The sequence below is a fragment of the Halichoerus grypus genome, chromosome 6 (assembly GCF_964656455.1).
Source record: "Halichoerus grypus chromosome 6, mHalGry1.hap1.1, whole genome shotgun sequence".
NCBI lineage: Eukaryota > Metazoa > Chordata > Mammalia > Carnivora > Phocidae > Halichoerus > Halichoerus grypus.
In genome coordinates this window covers 66,071,969-66,091,983 of record NC_135717.1, presented here as the reverse complement: position 1 = coordinate 66,091,983, position 20,015 = coordinate 66,071,969, and the positions used below count along the sequence as shown (strand labels likewise).

General features: G+C 38.9%; 1 protein-coding gene across 1 annotated transcript in view; it reads right to left on the bottom strand.

Annotated features, from left to right (window-relative positions):
* Nucleotides 1–1,188: 1,188 nt before the first annotated feature.
* LOC144382329 (coiled-coil domain-containing protein 7-like) overlaps nucleotides 1,189–20,015 on the bottom strand; it is an 87,242-nt gene continuing 68,415 nt past the window's right edge. The window contains exon 4 of the mRNA XM_078075300.1: nucleotides 1,189–1,286. Coding sequence (XP_077931426.1) covers nucleotides 1,206–1,286 — 81 coding nt within the window. The 3' untranslated portion in view covers nucleotides 1,189–1,205. The remainder of the gene's footprint in view (nucleotides 1,287–20,015) is intronic.

The following is a 20,015-nucleotide window of genomic DNA, read 5'->3' as shown; positions in this document are numbered from 1 at the left end:
ACCTGGGATTCAAGGGTGGTTCAACATTCACAAATCACTCATTGTGATAGAACACATTAATAAGAGGAGAGAGAAGAACCATATGTTCCTCTCAACTGATGCAGAAAAAAACATTTGACAAAATACAGCATCCTTTCCTGATTAAAACTCTTCAGAGTATAGGGATAGAGGGAACATTCCTCACGTTCATAAAAACCATCAATGAAAAACCCACATTGAATATCATCCTCAATGGGGAAAAGCTGAGAGCCTTTCCCTTAAGATCAGAAACACAACAAGGATGCCCACTCTGGTCACTATTGTTCAACATTGTGTTAGAAGACCTAGCAACAGCAATCAGACAACAAAAAGAAACAAAAGGTATTCAAATTGGCAAAGAAAAAGCCAAATTCTCCCTCTTCGCAAATGACATGATACTTTATGTGGAAAATCCAAAAGACTCCACCCCCAAATTACTAGAACTCATATAGCAACTCAGTAATGTGGCAGGATACAAAATCAATGCACAGAAATCAGTTGCTTTCTTATACACTAACAATGCAACTGTAGAAAAATTAGAGAAATGATTCCATTTACAATAGCACCAAAAAGCATACGATACCTCGGAATAAACCTAACCAAAGAGGTAAAGGATTTATACTCTAGGAACTACAGAACACTCATGAAAGAAATTGAAGAAGACACAAAAAGATGGAAAAATATTCCATGCTCATGGATCAGAAGAATAAACATTGTTAAAATGTCTATGCTACCCAGAGCAATCTATGCCTTCAATGCCATCCCAATCAAAATTCCAATGACATTTTGCAAAGTGCTGGAACAAACAATCCTAAAATTTGTATGGAATCAGAATCGCCAAGGAAATGTTGAAAAAGAAAAACAAAGTTGGGGGCATCATGTTGCCCGATTTCAAGCTATATTACAAAGCAGTGATCACCAAGACAGCATGGTACTGGCACAAAAACAGACATATAGACCAATGGAACAGAATAGAGAGCCCAGATATGGACCCTCAACTCTATGGTCAAATAATCTTTGACAAAGCAGGGAAAAATATGCAATGGAAAAACACATTCTCTTCAATAAATGGTGCTGGGAAAATTGGACAGCTTTATACAGAAGAATGAAACTCGACCATTCTCTAACACCATTCACAAAGATACACTCAAAATGGTTGAAAGACCTCAATGTGAGACAGGAATCCATCAAAATCCTGGAGGAGAACATAGGCAGTAACTTCTTTGACATCGGCCACAGCAACTTCTTTCAAGATACATCTCCAAAGGCTAGTGAAACAAAAGCAAAAATGAACTTTTGAGACTTCATCAAGATAAAAAGCTTCTGCACAGCAAAGGAAACAGTCAACAAAACAAAGAGGCAACCCACAGAATGGGAGAAGATATTTGCAATGACACTACAGACAAAGGGCTGATTTCCAAGATCTATAAAGAACTTCTCAAACTCAACACCCAAAAAACGAATAATCAAGTCCAAAAATGGGCAGAAGACAGGAACAGACACTTCTCCAAAGAAGACATAACAATTGGCTAACAGACACATGAAAAAATGTTCATCATTATTAGCCATCAGGGAAATTCAAGTCAAAACCACATTGAGATACCACCTTACACCAGTTAGAATGGCAAAAATTGACAAGGCAAGAAACAACAAATGTTGGAGAGGTTGTGGGAAAAGGGGAGCCCTCTTACACTGTTGGTAGAAATGCAAGTTGGTACAGCCGCTTTGGAAAACAGTGTGGAAGTTCCTCAAAAAATTAAAAATAGAGCTACCCTATGGCCCAGCAATTGCACTCCTGGGTATTTACCCCAAAGACACAGATGTAGTGAAAAGAAGGGTCATATGCACCCCAGTGTTCATAGCAGCAATGTCCGCAATAGCCAAACTGTGGAAAGAGCTGAGATGGCCTTCAACAGCTGGATGGATAAAGAAGATGTGGTCCATATATACAATGAGATACTACTCAACCATCAGAAAGGATGAATACCCAACTTTTACATCAACATGGATGAGACTGGAAGTGATTATGCTAAGTGAAATAAGTCAAGCAGAGAGAGTCAATTATCATATGGTTTCACTTATTTGAGGAACATAAGCAATAGCATGGAGGACATTAGGAGAAGGAAGGGAAAAACAAAGGGGGGGGATCGGAGGGGGAGATGAACCACGAGAGACTATGGACTCTGAGAAACAAACTGAGGGTTTTAGAGGGGAGAGGTTGGGGGGATGGGTTAGCCCGGTGATGGGTATTAAGGAGGGCACGTAGTGCGTGAAGCACTGGGTGTTATTCGAAAACAATGAATCATGGAACACTACATCAAAAACTAATGATGTACTGTATGGGGACTAACATAACATAATAAAATGAAATTTAAACAAAAAATTTTAAAAAATAAAAAAAGAAAAAGTATTAGTTCTTTCTTAAATGTTTGGTAGAATTCCCCTGGAAAGCCATCCAGGCCTGGACTCTTGTTTATTGGGTGGTTTTTTATTACTGCTACTGCTTCAATTTCCTTGCTGGTTATGGGTCTGTTCAGATTTTCTATTTCTTCCTTTTTCAGTTTTGGTGTTGGTCATGATCTCTCCTCTTTCATTCATAATTTTATTTATTTGGCTCCTTTCTCTTTTCTTTTTGGTAGGTATGGATAGAGGTTTATTGATCTTATTAATTCTTTCAAAGAACCAGCTTCTAGTTTCATTGACCTGTTCTGCTCTTTTGGTTTCTATTTCATTGATTTCAAAGTTCTAATCTTTATTATTTCTCTCCATCTGCTTGGTTTAGGCTCTATTTGCTGTTCTTTCTCCAGCTCCTTTAGGTGTAAGTTTAGCTTGTGCATTTAAGTGTTTTCCAATTCTTTGAGAAAGGCTTGTATTGCTATGTACTTCCCTCTTAGGACCGCCTTTGCTGTATCCCAAAGGTTTTGAACAGTTGTGTTTTCATTTTCATTTCTTTCCTTGAATTTTTGTAATTCTTCTTTATTTTCCTCATTGACCCATTCATTCATTAGTAGGATGCTCTTTATTCTCCAAATGTTTGAGTTCCTTCTAAATCTTCTCTTGTGATTGAGTTCAAGTTTCAATGCATTTGTGATCTGAAAATAGGCAGGGAATAATCCCAATGTTTGGGTATCAGCTAAGACCTGATTTGTGACCTAGGATGTGATCTATTCTGGAGAATGTTCCATGTCCACTCAAGAAGAATGTGAATTCTGTTGTTTTAGGATGGAATGCTCTGTATATATCTGTGAAGTCCATCTGGCCCAGGGTGTCATTCAAAGCCCTTGTTTCCTTGTTGTTGTTCCAGGGTGTCATTCAAAGCCCTTGTTGCTGTGAGTGGGGTGAAGTCCCCTAGTATTACTCCATTATTATCTATGTTTTTCTTTAATTTTATTATTAATTGGTTTATATAATTGGCTGCTCCCAAGTTAAAGAGCATAAATATTTATAATTGTTAGATTCTTGTAGGATAGACCCTTTAATTATGACACTATCCATAGTGTCATAGTGTCATCTCTTATTACAGTCTTTGGTTTAAAATCTAATTTGTCTGATATAAGGATTGCCACCCCAACTTTCTTTTGATGTCCTTTAGCATGATAAATGGTTTTTCCACCCCCTCACTTTCAATCTGGAGGTGTCTTTAGGTCTAAAATGTGTCTCTTGTGGACAGCATATAGGTAGGTCTTGCTTACCCAAACTGATACCCTGTGTCTTTTGTTTGGAGTATTTAGCCCATTTACATTCAGAGTAACTATTGAAGGATATGAATTTAGTGCTATTGTATTACCTGTAAAGTCCCTGTTTCTGTAGATTATCTCTGTTTCTTTCTGGTTACTGTTACTCTCGGACTCTCTCTTCACTTACAGGACCTCCCTTAATATTTCTCACAGGGCTGGTTTTAGTGATCACAGATTCTTTTAGTTTCTGTTTGTCCTGGAAGCTCTTTATCTCTCCTTCCATTCTGAATGACAGACGCTGGATAAAGTATTCTTGGCTGTATGTTTTTCTCATTTAGTACCCTGAATATATCATGCCAGCCCTTTCTGGCCTGCCAGGTCTCTGTGGATAGGTCTGCTGCCAGTTCCTACCCCTATAGGTTAAAGAGTTCTTGTCTTGAGCTGCTTTCAGGATTTTCTCTTTATCTCTGAAATGTGCAAGCTTCACTATTTCATGTCGGGGTCTTAAACTATTTTTATTCATTTTGACGGGGTTCTCTCTACCTCCTGGACTTGAATACCTGTTTCCTTCCCCAAATTAGGGAAGTTCTCAGCTATGATTTGCTCAAATATACCTTCTGTCTCTCTCTCTTTCTTCTTCCTCTGGGATCGCAATAATTATTTTATTTTGCTTTATGGTATTGCTGATTTCTCGAAGCCTCCCCTCATGGTCTATTAGTTGTTCTTCTCTCTTTTCCTCAGCTTCCTTCCTTTCCATCAACTTGTCTTCTATGTCACTGACTCTCTCTTCTGCTTCATTTACCCTAGCTGTTAGAACATCCATTTTAGACTGCATATCAGTTAAGCCATTTTAAATTTCAGCCTGATTAGATTTTATATCTGCACTAAGAGATTCTCTGGTGTCTTTTATGCTTTTTTCAAGCCCAGGTAGTAACTTTATAATCATTATCCTGAATTCCGGCTCTGACAGTTTACTTATATCCATATCGATTAGATTTGTGGCAGAGAGTATTACCTCTGGTTCTTTGTTTTGTTATGAATTCCTCCTTCTAGTCATTTTGCCCAGAGCAGAAATAGATGAATGAGAGAACAAAATCAAAACTATCAACCACGACCCAAGAGAAGTACACATTAGACAAATCCAAGAGATCAGAAACCAAAAAAGAAAAGAAAAAAAGGGAGAAAAGAGAGAATATAATCTCACAGGTGGACAAAACCGGGTAATCCACTTGGTCCTGGGTGTATTTCGGTCTGTTAGAAGACACTAAATCCCAAAATTGTAAAGAAAGCAAAATTTAGACATATATACAAAAATAAAATTGAATACAGTGAACAGAAGCCAAAAATGAAGAATATATCTATAAAATGTAAATGTAAAAATGAAAATTAAGAAAAGACTTAAAAACAAAGAGTTGATAAAATAAGAAACTAGTTGAAAAGGAAAAGAAAAAGAAAATTTTAAACCGAAAGACTAAAGACTCATGTGAAAAAGCCTCCAATTCTTTATACTATTTTCCCCTAGCACAGGAATTTTAAACTTGGTATTTGCCTGAGGATCCTGCTGGTCTTCTGGTGGAGGGGCCTGTTGCACTGATTCTCAGGTGTCTTTGTCTGGGCAGAGTTGCACTGCCCCTTGCCAGGGGCCTGGGCTCAGTGTATGCTGCTTTGGGTTGTACTATGTGGCTTTTGTTCCCTGAAGGCTTTTTGTACCACTTTAGAGGATGGAAAAAAAAAGTAAAAAATGGTGGTGCCCCAATCTCCAGTCCTGGAGCTGAAAGGTCCTGGCCCCCACTCCTCAGTGCACCCTCGGGGAAAGGCAGTCAATCCCTTTCATGTGGGCCAAACTCCCCAGACTCCTGTGGTGCGCACCCACACCAATCCTCCCAGGGGAGGCAGGGGTGTCTCACCACCACCCTGCTGCTTGCTGGGCCCCTTCTCAGGGAGCATTTGCCCAATTGTGCATGCACTCCCGCTGCTCCTCCAGGGGGGAAGGAGCTGGATTTCACAGTGGTTGTCACTTGCTGGGCCCCTACTCTGACAGCAGTCCCCAACAGTGCTGTGGTTCGCAGTTTATGGCAACATCTAGCTGAGAGGCCACTCGGGGGCTCACTAATTGTAGCCGGCTTCCCTGCTCCAATGCTTGGGAACTCTGCCACATTTAGGCCCCCCCTTTCTTTATGAGACCCTGGGGATCCTGAGACCACACTGTCCCACCTAGGATTCCACCCCGCTTCACCACCTGAACACCTTTCAGGCAGGGTCATTCCTCACAGGGGCAGACTTCTAAAAGTTCCGATTTTGTGCTCCACTGCTATATCACTTTTTGGTAGCCTGCTGACAGAGGCTCCCTCCCCCCATGATTTATCTTCCAATATATCCCCTCAGATTCACATCTCCACACCTCCTACCTTGCAAAAAGTGGTCACTTTTCTATTTGTAGAATTGCAGCAATCCTTTTCTTACATCTCAGGTTGAATTCACAGGTGCTCAGAATGATTTGATAGCTATCTAGCTAATTCAAGGTACCAGATGAAATGCGGCTGTCCTACTCTTCCACCATCTTCCCTCCCTCCTAGTTCTGAGGTTATTATATCTTAAAACTGCACTAAGCCTTTTGTCACACCCTATCTTTATTTTAACAGAATTTTCAAGGATGTAACTGTAACAAGTTGTATAAAGAGGCATCAATGGAGACCCTAAGTTCCCAGTATCACATGCCAAAGTAATGGGTGAGGCAGATGACCATTAGCACTTAAAAAAAAAAAAAAAAAAGCAGGCAGCCAAGAAAGAGCACTAAAACCTTTCATTGATATGGACAGTATAAAAAGGGTCAGGAAAGAAGATTTAGAAAGAGTATTTCTCTGCAGAGAGCTATTGGGTGCCTTGAGCCATATACGAACCCTTAAGGGCGAGGAGGATATGCTTGCCCTGATCTCAAGCCTAGTGAGAGGCATTTTAAGGAGAATACTTAGAAAATTTGGTGTTATCTGTAGTTATGGAGAAGGAAGCCAGTGACAGTCAAGTAAGACTTTTCCTGTATACCTTACACCTTTATTCCCTCTCTTCCCAAACACATGGAGAACAGAAACTACAACTAGTTAGTTGGAAAGGAGGTAATGAAAGAGAAAAGCCAATCATAAACCCTAGCAGTTTTCAGCTGGTATACTAGGTAGGAGGAAAAGGAAATTTTAACTTAGAATAAAAATTAAAATATTGACTGTAATATTTGACAAGGAATTTTAATTTCCCAATTAGGACAGTGCTTCTAAATTAAATTTAAATTAATTATTATCTGAGAGTAATCAAAAAAGTCATGATTTACCCTAGTTTTTATCCGGGAGCAGGGGGGAAATAAGCTTCAATTAGCAAATATAAATGAAACAAAAGTGTCCAAATAAAAGTTGATTTGTGATTTCATTCTACAGGACACGCTTTTTCAACATACAAGTTTTTTACTAATTTAATCTTAGTCACCTGAAAGAACTGTGGGTAATTCACAGTGACTATTCTAGGTACCTCATATAAATGAAATCATATAACTTTGTCTTCTTGTGACTGCCTTATTTTACTTAGCATAATATCTTCAAGGTTCATTCATGTTGTACCATATGTCAGAATTTCCTTCCTTTTTAATACTAAATAATATTCCATTGTATGTATGTATCACATTTTCTTTATCTATTTATCCGTTTTTGGACACTTGGGTTGCTTCCACCCTTTGCTATTGTAAATAAGGCTACAGTAAACATGAGTGTCTTTGAGACCCTGATTTCAATTTTGCAGGGTATCTAACCAGAAATGAAATTACTGGATCATATGGTAATTACATTTTTAATTTTTTGAGAAACTGACATACTGTTTTCCACTGTGGCTATACAATTTTATATTCTGCATGATTATAATTTTAAAATTACCATATCACAAAAATTGACATAAGAACACTAAAGTTTTTTAACAGTGGTCTTATTTATGTTTCCAATTTTTCTAAAATATATGTCTACTCATTTTCATAATTAAGAAAAGGAGTTATTTTAAAAGCTTACCTCTCCAACATATTTGACTGTTTTCAAATATTTTCAACATGACATCCAATCGCTTCCTCAGGGAATAAGCAGTTTCTATCATGAAGAAAAAGGAAAAAATGTAAAGGTATTACAAATGGCTAAAACTATACCTCTATGCTGATATAACTCACTGCTATATGTGTGAGAACTAGTGAACATAACGAGGAGACAGTACTCAAGGAACAAATGCTTATGATAAATATAGTTACCATTTTATTAAAGTCCCGATATGTCACTATGCTACTTTACCATTCTCTTAATCCTCAAAATAACCCCCCAAAAAAGGTATTGTCACCATTTTCAAATAAATAAATTGAGTCTTAGAAAGGTTCTATAACTTGATCAAAACTATGCATCTAGTAAGTGACAAAACTGGATTGAGGTCAGTATGTGTGACCTCCTTATAACATTGCATATAAGAGGACTCTCAGATGCTAAGAGAAAACTGCTTTGGTTGCTGCTGCTAAATCAATAAAGTCTATGTGAAGATCCAACAATCGATTAAGTTTTCCACCTGAAACAAATAACCAAAAGGTTAACTAAAATGCTACTTAAAAGGAAAGCAACATGGGGTGCCTGGGTGGCTCAGTTGGTTAAGCGACTGCCTTCAGCTCAGGTCATGATCCCAGGGTCCTGGGATCGAGTCCTGCATTGGGCTCCTTGCTCAGCAGGGAGCCTGCTTCTCTCTCTTCCTGCCACTCCCCACTGCTTGTGCTCTCTCTCTCTCTCTCTCTGGCAAATAAATAAATAAAATCTTAAAAAAAAAAAAGAAAAAAAGGAAACCAACATAATGAGAATCCATTGTAATCAATGAAGTCTCAGGGTAATAACACAAGATTCTTCAATCTTGTAACACAAAAAGTATATGACAGAAGACAAACTTCATTAAGTTTGGTGCTAGATAAACCAAACATGGAATGTACAAAGATAATATTAAATAACATGGAAGTAGTCCACAGTTCCTAAATATCAATTATATTTTTTTCTATTCCACATGTCAAAATAGTGATATAGAGAAATATGATAAATGTTTAGGCACTGAGAAGAGAAAGGAAGAGGATAGAAATCAGCTGAGCCTTAAAGAATGGTAGAGTTTTATTAGAAAAAAACAGCAAAGTCATAAATAAAGACAGGAAATTAGAAATGTGCAACATATATCAAGGGAACCAAATAAGTAAACATGATTTCATGGGTCATGAGATCAAGGCCCAAGTCGGGCTCCCTGGGCAGCGGGGAGTCTGCTTGAGATTCTCTCTCTCCCTCTGCCCCCTCCCCTCACTCATGCTTTCTCTCTCTCTCTCAAATTAATAAATAAAATCTTTTAAAAATAAAATAAGTATATAAAGAAACGAAGTAAACTAGAGGCTTTGCTTTAGGAGAGTGAATACTCCTTAAACATTCAAAATGTGTATTAAAAGGAGTCATCTTTAGAAAAATCAAATTTAGAATTTTTTATAGGCAAGAGAGAATACTTAAAATGCATAAAATATGAGGCACCTGGGTGGTTCAGTCAGTTAAGTGTCTGCCTTCAGCTCAGGTCATGATCTTGGGATCCTGGGATCAAGGCCTGCATCAGGGTCCCTGCTCAAGCGGAAGTCTGTTTCTCCCTCTCCCTCTGCCCTCCCACCCCTCATTCACACTCTCTCTCAAATAATTAGTCTTATAAATAATAAATAAATAAATAAATAATAAATAAATAAATAAAATATTATACCATATCAAATTAAGATTAATTTGATAATAGCATAGGGCATCATTTAAAATTATGCCCTGGATTTGGTAAAGGATTACAAAGAACATCAACTGTTATTTCTGTCACAATTTGAAAGTACAGTTCACAGAAGGGAGAAAAAGGCCCTGCTATGGACCAATATTTGTCTGTTGAAACCCTAATCTCCAATATGATGGTACTTGGAGATGGGGCCTTTGAGAGGTAATTAAATCATTAGGCACATGAGATACAAGAGACAGGAGAGAGGCTACTTCCTTTCTCTATTTTCCATCATTTGAGAGGATAATCTGCAAACCAGGAAGAAGGCTCTCAGAAGAATTGACCATGCTGGAACCCTGATCTCAGACTGCTCAGCCTTCAGAATCATTAGAAATAAATTTCTGTTGTGTATGTCACCCAATCTGTGGTATTTTGTTATAGCAGCCTAAACTGACTAACACAGGCCTCCATCTGTGATGCCACTAATTTAGGAATTTCAACTCAGTATCATAGAACGTATAGATGGAAACATTATACTTCCATTACCAGGTGGAATAGTTTGAGGAATCAACCAATTGTTCTTCCTCAAATTCTCATTATGAATAATTTGAAAACCAAAAAATAAAAGAGATCAGGAAACCCATTTCTTTATTTTTTTCTTTTATTATGTTATGTTAATCACCATACATTACATCATTAGTTTTTGATGTAGTGTTCCATGATTCATTGTTTGCGTGTAATACCCAGTGCTCCATTCAATATGTGCCCTCTTTAATACCCATCACCAGGCTAACCCATCCCCCCACCCCCCTCCCCTCTAGAGCCCTCAGTTTGTTTCTCAGAGTCCGTAGTCTCTCATGGTTCGTCTCCCCCTCCAATTTCCCCCCTTTCATTTTTTAAGATTTTTTTATTTTTAAGTAATCTCTACACCCAAGGTAGGGCTCAAACTCACAACCCCGAAATCAAGAGTCACATGCTACTGACTGAGCCAACCAGGTGCCCCCATTTCTTATTCTTACTGAAATGTTCTGGTGAAGATCCTCTTCCGGAGAAGAGTACCCCTGGTTACCAAAGTGGCCTATGAAGTAATTTTGAAGTAGCTAAAATGGGAAAGGGAGATTTAGCTGCATATTGTGGGGGGATGTGGACCTCTTTTATCTCTTTTATAGAAGCTGCAGTATTTTATTAATTGATAAAAATTATTAATAATTAATGCATATTACTTATCAGTTGACAGGTTTTCTTTTCCCTCTTTGGAAGAGGTCTGAGAAACAGCTAACATGTAGGATTCATGCACATAGATGGATTATAAAAATGGGACAAAAATGTATATAAAATGCTTTTATCTTGCTTTATCCCCTTAAATGTCAAGGAAAATGTTTCTAAGCAGTTTATGTAAAGTTATTCTTTTTAAAAGCTACACAACATTCCATTGCTATGAATTGACCATAATTCATTTAGTCAGTCCTAAAATGCATGTTGTTTCCATGGTTTTGCTTATACAAATATACTAAGAGTATTACTGCTTGTAGAAACAGAAATATAAAAATTATCTATATGAGCATCTCTGGGAGAATTATAAATTATGACATAACCATAAAATAGAATACTATATGTCCATTAAAACTGCTAATACATCATGCCAGTATCTCTGTTGAGACAAATTCCTAAAAATAAAGGTGTTCGTTGTTAAGGTATGCACATTTCTATTTTTACAGATAATACTATAGTGAGTTCCATAAATTTGAGAACAATTTTCATTCAAACCAATGAAGTATGACAGAGTTTTTCTCCATATGGTCACCAATATTAGTTGTTATTAATGCTTAACTTCAATACTGTCTTATAAATAAAATATTTTTTCCCATAATTTTAATTTTCATCTCCATGATCCCTAATCAAGTCAAGCTTCATTTCATTTGTTTTTGGACATTTTTATTTCTGCTTCTGTGAAATGCCTGTTCATATGTCTGTTCATTTTTCTCCTGAATTGTTTGACTTTTTATTATTCATTTGTAGGGGCCAATTAATACTAGTATATAATGTGTAACAAATATCTTCTCGTCTGCTATTAATTATTTACTTACTAATATTTATGGATTATTTCAAATGTACAGAATTTTTATACTTAGTCAAATCTATTGATTTTTTCTTTTATAGTTTCTGGGCTTTACTTCATTCTTTAAAAGTCTCAAGATAAATTAATCCCCTTAGTTTTATTTTATATTTTATAATCATGAACTTTGGCATATTTACTGAGTCATACATAAAAATATATTTACCATTTAATGAATAATTACAAAGCAAGTATCCACACAACCACCACTCAAAGTCAACAACTGGGTGCCTGGGATTGCCAATATCCCAGAAGCTCTTTATGTGTCCCTCCCCATTCACAACCCTTTCCTTCAGCCTATTATCCCATTTTTTCCTCATCTTTATATCTTTTCCATCTTTGTTAATATCCCTAATCAACATATTTTAAATTTTCCCAGCTTTTAGTTTCTTACAAATGAAAATACTCCCTGTATTTATGACTTGCTTCTTTCAATCAATATTACATTTGAAAAATTAATGGTGTTATGAGTAGCCATTTCATTTTCATTAGGGTATGATTTTCCATTGCATGAACAGGCCACAATTTGTTTATCTACTCCACTCTACAAATATTTGGAATCTTCAATTTTGGGGCTATTACAAAAAAAAAAAAAAAACAACTTGGTATGAAAATGCTTGTACATGTATCCCAGAGCATATGGACAAGAGTTTAAGGACATCACCAAAATGGCAGAGTAGGAGACCCAAGCTTCCATCTCTCCACAAAGATCAACCACTAAACAGCTGTCCATGAATGAAAACAACTCAGGTAGGGCTCCAGATTCTACTTAAAAACTGCAGCCACACACTGAAATAAAAAACTTAAGAATAACTGCATAAAAATGAAAGGAAGAAAACCTTCTTTGTGCCTGCACTATCCTATTCCCCAAACCATCATTACTTAGCACCAAACGGGAACTCCCCAGCTAGAAAGAGTTCCCCTGTCTGGTAAAAAAAAAAAAAAAAAAAAAAAAGAGTAGGGTCAGCAACCAGCTCACCCAGCCTTTCCTCAACTCTATAAAGAATCTACTTAGGTTTCACCCCACCCAGAGACAGGTGAAGCTGACACCTATAAATACAGCTAGGAAAAAGGAAGAAGCACAGGTGCTACCAATATCAGCCACAGAGCCTGAGTCACTATGGTTCCCTGTGACCTGCTCCACAGATGACCTCAGCAGCTTCCATCACTGAAGAAACCAATGGCCAGCACAGCCACTGAGAACACCCTGCAGATTTCACTGGGTTTTGTCCCACAGGTATTTGCATTGGCTGATGCCAGCTGCCTGAATCCCTTCCCAATTCCCCCTCACCCGCCCCCCCACACACACACACTACCACCACCACCACTGGAACCCAAGAACGAAACCAGCAGCCAGCCCAAGACTCTATGGATGTGCAAGTAAAAAACCCCAGCCTAGATCCCCATAGCTAACACTCACCGCCATGTGGTCACTCAGGGCTAACCCCTCCAGTTGTATACCTGCATGCTTCCAGCTCAACCCATCACCAGCTTCTACTGCCATGTGCATGCCCAGAGGGAGACTAGGTAGTCAGAGAAGAGCACTGCCAACAGCCAGATCCCCGCAGCTGTTTGCAGGCCCAGAGAGGCCCCTGTCTTCTGTCACCGTCCTGCACCACTGCACTCACCTGTTGCTAGCCCTTCCAACTGTGCACCTGCATACCCCTAGCCCATTACCAGCCTCCACTGCTGTGTGCCTCTAGCAAAACCCAGACGCCACAGCAATGCACCCAGACAGCCAGGTTCCCCAAGCTCTCTGTGTGCCCACAACTGGCCTCAGCAGTTGATGTCTTCCCTGGACCCCACCGCTACATATGTGTTTACAACTGGCCACTGCCACTACACACACACCTGCTGCTGGCCTTCAGCCAAGTGTGTACACCAGCTCTGGCCACACCACTGTTTGCCCTGGTCCCTTGTGGCTAGAACCTAGAAACAATGCTGAAGACCTCAACAGTCTCTGAAGTCTCTGCAGACTCCTAAAATATTTGCCAAGGACCATGCAGTTGTTGATGCAGTGGACTGCAACAGCCTGAGCCAACAACTCACAATACCTCCAGACTAGTTCTGCCACACACCCCCCATACTTGGCACCAGACCATAGGGTCATGTCACACTCCAGCATCCCCCGACCTGTAGTTGAAGATCTTTCCTTACTGAAGTCAGTCTATAAAGTCTAAAAGAGGCAACTCCCTTTGCAAATGTACAGACAACTATGAAATGATACAGGGATCACAGAGAATCAGGGAAACCTGACTCCACCAAAGGAATACAATAAATCTCCAGTAACTGGTCCCAAAGAAATAAAGATACAGGACTTGCCCATAAAAAAGGAAATCCTGCCATTTGTGACAACACAGATGGACATTGAGTACATAGTGCTATGTGAAATAAGCCAGAAAGAGAAGAACAAATACTATATGATCTCACATGTGGAATCTAATGCTGGAGTGGTAGGGGAAATTTCACCCAGTGAAATCTGCAGGGTGTTCTCAGTGGCTGTGCTGGCCATTGGTTTCCTCAGTGATGGAAGCTGCTGAGGTCATCTGTGGAGCAGGTCACAGGGATGGGGGGTGGCTGGGTGATAGACATTGGAGAGGGTATGTGCTATGGTGAACGCTGTTGAGTTGTGTAAGACTGATGAATTGCAGACCTGTACCTCTGAAACAAATAATACATTATATGTTAAAAAAAAAAAAAAAAAAGAAGTGAAGAAGAGGATAGCAGGAAGGGAAAAATGAAGGGGGAAATCGGAGGGGGAGATGAACCATGAGAGACTATGGACTCTGAGAATCAAACTGAGGGTTCTAGAGGGGAGGGGGGTAGGAGGATGGGTTAGCCTGGTGATGGGTATTAAAGAGGGCACGTACTGAATGGAGCACTGGGTGTTATATGCAAACAATGAATCATGGAACACTACATCAAAAACTAATGATGTAATGTATGGTGAGTAACATAACATAATAAAATTCTAAAAAATAAAAATAAAAATATTGAAAAAGAAACAGGGAGTAGGATGGTGGTTTCCAGGAGCTGTGGCATGGAGGAAATGGGGAGATGTTGGTCAAAGGGTACACATTTTCAATTATAAGTTCTGGGAATCAAATGTACAACATGGTGACTATGGTTAGTACTGTATTGTATACTTGAAAGCTGCTATGAGAGTGGAGCTTTAATGTTTTCACCATAACAACACCAAAAACAAAATGGAATTATGTGAGGTGCAAGATGAATAAACTACCCTTATTGTAGTAGGCATTTTGCAATATATACATATCAAATAATTTTGACCACCTTAAACTTATATACATCAATTATATATCAACAAAGCTGTGAAAAAAGAGTTTAAGGGTATATACATCCATAACTTAAAGAAAAGCAATTTTTCAAAGTGAGTGTGCCAGGCACCTGGGTGGCTCAGTCAGTTAAACATCTGCATTGGGCTCAGGTCATGATCCCAGGATCCTGGGATTGAGTCCCACATCAGGCTCCCTGCTCAGCCGGAGAGTCTCCTTCTCCCTCTGCTCCTCCCCCTACTTGTGCAATCTCTCTCCCCTGCCCCCACAAAAATAAAATAATTATTTCATTAAAAAAAAAAAAACAAAGTGATTGTGCCAATGTATACCTCACTCGGTGTATATATGAGGATTTCCTCTTGGTATATACCCTTGTTAACACTTAATATTGTCACAATTTGGATGCCTTTTATTTCTTTTTGTTGTCTGATTGCTGTGGCTAGGACTTCTAGTACTATGTTGAATAGCAGTGGTGATAGTGGACATCCCTGCCGCGTTCCTGACCTTAGGGGGAAAGCTCTGTTTTTCCCCATTGAGAATGATATTCGCTGTGGGTTTTTCATAGATGGCTTTTATGATATTGAGGTATGTACCCTCTATCCCTATACTCTGAAGAGTTTTGATCAAGAAAGGATGCTGTACTTTGTCAAATGCTTTTTCTGCATCTATTGAGAGGATCATATGATTCTTGTTCTTTCTTTTGTTAATGTATTGTATCACGTTGATTGATTTGCGGATGTTGAACCAACCTTGCAGCCCAGGGATAAATCCGACTTGGTCGTGGTGAATAATCCTTTTAATGTACTGTTGGATCCTATTGGTTAGTATTTTGGTGAGAATTTTTGCATCCATGTTCATCAGGGATATTGGTCTGTAATTCTCCTTTTTGATGGGGTCTTTGTTTGGTTTTGGGATCAAGGTAATGCTGGCCTCATTAAAATGAGTTTGGAAGTTTTCCTTCCATTTCTATTTTTTGGAACAGTTTCAGAAGGATAGGTATTAATTCTTCTTGAAATGTTTGGTAGAATTCCCCTGGGAAGCCATCTGGCCCTGGGCTTTTGTGTTTTGGGAGATTTTTGATGACTGCTTCTATTTCCTTAGTGGTTATAGGTCTGTTCAGGTGTTCTATTTCTTCCTGGTTCAGTTTTGGTAGTTGATACATCTCTAGGAATGCATCCATTACTTCCAGGTTATCTAATTTGCTGGCATAGAGTTGCTCATAATATGTTCTTATAATTGTTTGTATTTCTTTGGTGTTGCTTGTGATTTCTCCTCTTTCATTCATGATTTTGTTGATTTGGGTCATTTCTCTTTTCTTTTTGATAAGTCTGGCCAGGGGCTTATCAATCCTGTTAATTCTTTCAAAGAACCAGCTCCTAGTTTCGTTGATCTGTTCTACTGTTCTTTTGGTTTCTATTTCATTGATTTCTGCTCTGATCTTTATTATTTCTCTTCTCCTGCTGGGTTTAGGCTTTATTTGCTGTTCTTTCTCCAGCTCCTTTAGGTGTAGGGTTAGGTTGTGTACTTGAGACCTTTCTTGTTTCTTGAGAAAGGCTTGTATTGCTATATACTTTCCTCTTAGGACTGCCTTTGCTGTATCCCAAAGATTTTGGATAGTTGTGTTTTCATTTTCATTGGTTTCCATGAATTTTTTTAATTCTTCTTGAAACATGAAAAAGTGTTCAATATCGCTCGGCATCAGGGAAATCCAAATCAAAACCTCAATGAGATACCACCTCACACCAGTCAGAATGGCTAAAATTAACAAGTCAGGAAATGACAGATGTTGGCGGGGATGCGGAGAAAGGGGAACCCTCCTACACTGTTGGTGGGAATGCAAGCTGGTGCAGCCACTCTGGAAAACAGTATGGAGGTTCCTCAAAAAGTTGAAAATAGAGCTACCATATGATCCAGCAATTGCACTACTGGGTATTTACCCCAAAGATACAAAAGTAGGGACCTGAAAGGCTACGTGCACCCCGATGTTTATAGCAGCAATGTCCACAATAGCCAAACTGTGGAAAGAGCCAAGATGTCCATCAACAGATGAATGGATAAAGAAGATGTGGTATATATATACAATGGAATATTATGCAGCCATCAAAAGGAATAAGATCTTGCCATTTGCAACGACGTGGATGGAACTGGAGGGTATTATGCTGAGCGAAATAAGTCAAACAGAGAAAGACATGTATCATATGACCTCACTGATATGAGGAATTCTTAATCTCAGGAAACAAACTGAGGGTTGCTGGAGTGGCGGGTGGGGTGGGAGAGATGGGGTGACTGGGTGTTGGACACTGGGGAGGGTATGTGTTCTGGTAAGCGCTGTGAATTGTGCAAGACTGTTGAATCTCAGATCTGTACCTCTGAAACAAATAATGCAATATATGTTAAGAAAGAAAAAAAGAAGAAGAAGAATGTAGCAGGAGGGGAAGAATGAAGGGGGGGAAATCGGAGGGGGAGAAGAACCAAGAGAGACAATGGACTCTGAAAAACAAACTGAGGGTTCTAGAGGGGAGGGGGTTGGGAGGATGGGTTAGCCTGGTGATGGGTATTGAGGAGGGCACGTTCTGCATGGAGCACTGGGTGTTATGCACAAACAATGAATCATGGAACACTATAACTAAAACTAATGATGTAATGTATGGGGATTAACATAACAATAAAAAATTTAAAAAAAAATATTGTCACAATTTTTTTAATTTAATTTTATTCTGTTATGTTAGTCCCCATACAGTACATCATAGTTTTTGATGTAGTGTTCTATGATTCATTGTTTTCGAATAACACCCAGTGCTCCATGCAATACGTGCCCTCCTTAATACCCATCACCAGGCTAACCCATCCCCCCAACCCCTCCCCTCTAAAATCCTCAGTTTGGTTCTCAGAGTCCATGGTCTCTCATGGTTCGTCTCCCCCTCCGATTCCCCCCCTTCATTTTTCCCTTCCTTCTCCTAATGTCCTCCATGCTGTCGCTTATGTTCCACAAATAAGTGAAACCATATGATAATTGACTCTCTCTGCTTGACATATTTCACTTAGCATAATCTCCTCCAGTCCTATCCATGTCGATGTAAAAGTTGCATATTCATCCTTTCCGATGGCTGAGTAATATTCCATTGTATATATAGACCACATCTTCTTTATCCATTCATCTGTTGAAGGGCATCTCGGCTCTTTCCACGGTTTGACTATTGCGGACATTGCTGCTATGAACACTGGGGTGCATATGGCCCTTCTTTTCACTACATCTGTGTCTTTGGGGTAAATACCCAGGAGTGCAATTGCTGGGCCATAGGGTAGCTCTATTTTTAATTTTTTAAGGAACTTCCACACTGTTTTCCAAAGTGGCTGTACCAACTTGCATTTCTACCAACAGTGTAAGAGGGCTCCCCTTTCCCCACAACCTCTCCAACATTTGTTTTCTTGCCTTGTCAATTTTTGCCATTCTAACTGGTGTAAGGTGGTATCTCAATGTGGTTTTGACTTGAATTTCCCTGATGGCTAATGATGATGAATATTTTTTCATGTGTCTGTTAGCTATTTGTATGTCTTCTTTGGAGAAGTGTCTGTTCATATCTTCTGCCCATAATGGACTTGATTATTTGTTTTTTGGGTGTTGAGTTTGAGAAGTTCTTTATAGATCTTGGAAATCAGCCCTTTGTCTGTAGTGTCATTTGCAAATATTTTCTCCCATTCTGTGGGTTGCCTCTTTGTTTTGTTGACTGTTTCCTTTGCTGTGCAGAAGCTTTTTATCTTGATGAAGTCTCAAAAGTTCATTTTTGCTTTTGTTTCACTAGCCTTTGGAGATGTATCTTGAAAGAAGTTGCTGTGGCCGATGTCAAAGAAATTACTGCCTATGTTCTCCTCCAGGATTTTGATGGATTCCTGTCTCACATTGAGGTCTTTCATCCATTTTGAGTGTATCTTTGTGTATGGTGTTAGAGAATGGTCGAGGTTCATTCTTCTGTATAAAGCTGTCCAATTTTCCCAGCACCATTTATTGAAGAGACTGTCTTTTTTCCACTGCATATAATAGTAAAACTCGCAAATCTTAGAACCAAGGAGACCATCCTAAGGGCAGTTAGGGGGAAGAGATTCCTTAGATACAGAGGGAGGAACATCAGAATAATGTCAGACTTATCCACAGAGACCTGGCAAGCCAGAAAGGCCTGGCAAGACATATTCAGAATACTAAATGAGAAGAATATGCAGCCAAGAATACTTTATTCAGCAAGGCTGTCATTTAGAATGGATGGAGAGATGCAGAGCTTCCAAGAGCAGCAGAAACTGAAAGAATATGTGACCACTAAGCCGGCCCTGCAAGAAATATTAAGGGGGGGTTCTATAAAAGGAGAAAGACCCCAAGAGTGATATAGAACACAAATTTATGGAGATAATCTATAGAAACAAGGACTTCACTGGCAACATGATCACAATAAATTCATATCTTTCAATAATCACTCTCAACCTGAACAGCCTAAATGCTCCCATAACACGGCACAGGGTTGCAGACTGGATAAAAAGACAGGACCCATCCATATGCTGTCTACAAGAGACTTATTTTGAACCTAAAGATACACCCAGACTGAAAGTGAAAGGATGGAGATCCATCTACCATGCCAATGGACCACAAAAGAAAGCTGGGGTAGCATTTCTTAATCAGACAAATTAGATTTTAAGCTAAAGACTGTAGTTAGAGACACAGATGGACACTATATCATTCTTAAAGGGTCTAGCCAACAAGAAGATCTAACAATTGTAAATATCTATGCCCCCAACATGGGAACAGCCAACTACATAAGCCAACTGTTAACCAAAATAAAGAGTCATATTGATAACAATATGTTAATTGTAAGAGACCGCAATACTCCACTCTCAGCAATAGACAGATCATCTAAGCAGAATATCAACAAAGAAACAAGAGCTTTGAATGACACACTGGACCAGATGGACCTCATAGATTTATACAGAACATTCCACCCTAAAACAACAGAAGACTCATTCTTCTCAAGCGCACATGGAACTTTCTCCAGAATAGACCACATACTGCGTCACAAATCATGTCTCAACCAATACCGAAAGATTGAGATTATTCCCTGCATCTTCTCAGACCATAATGCTTTAAAA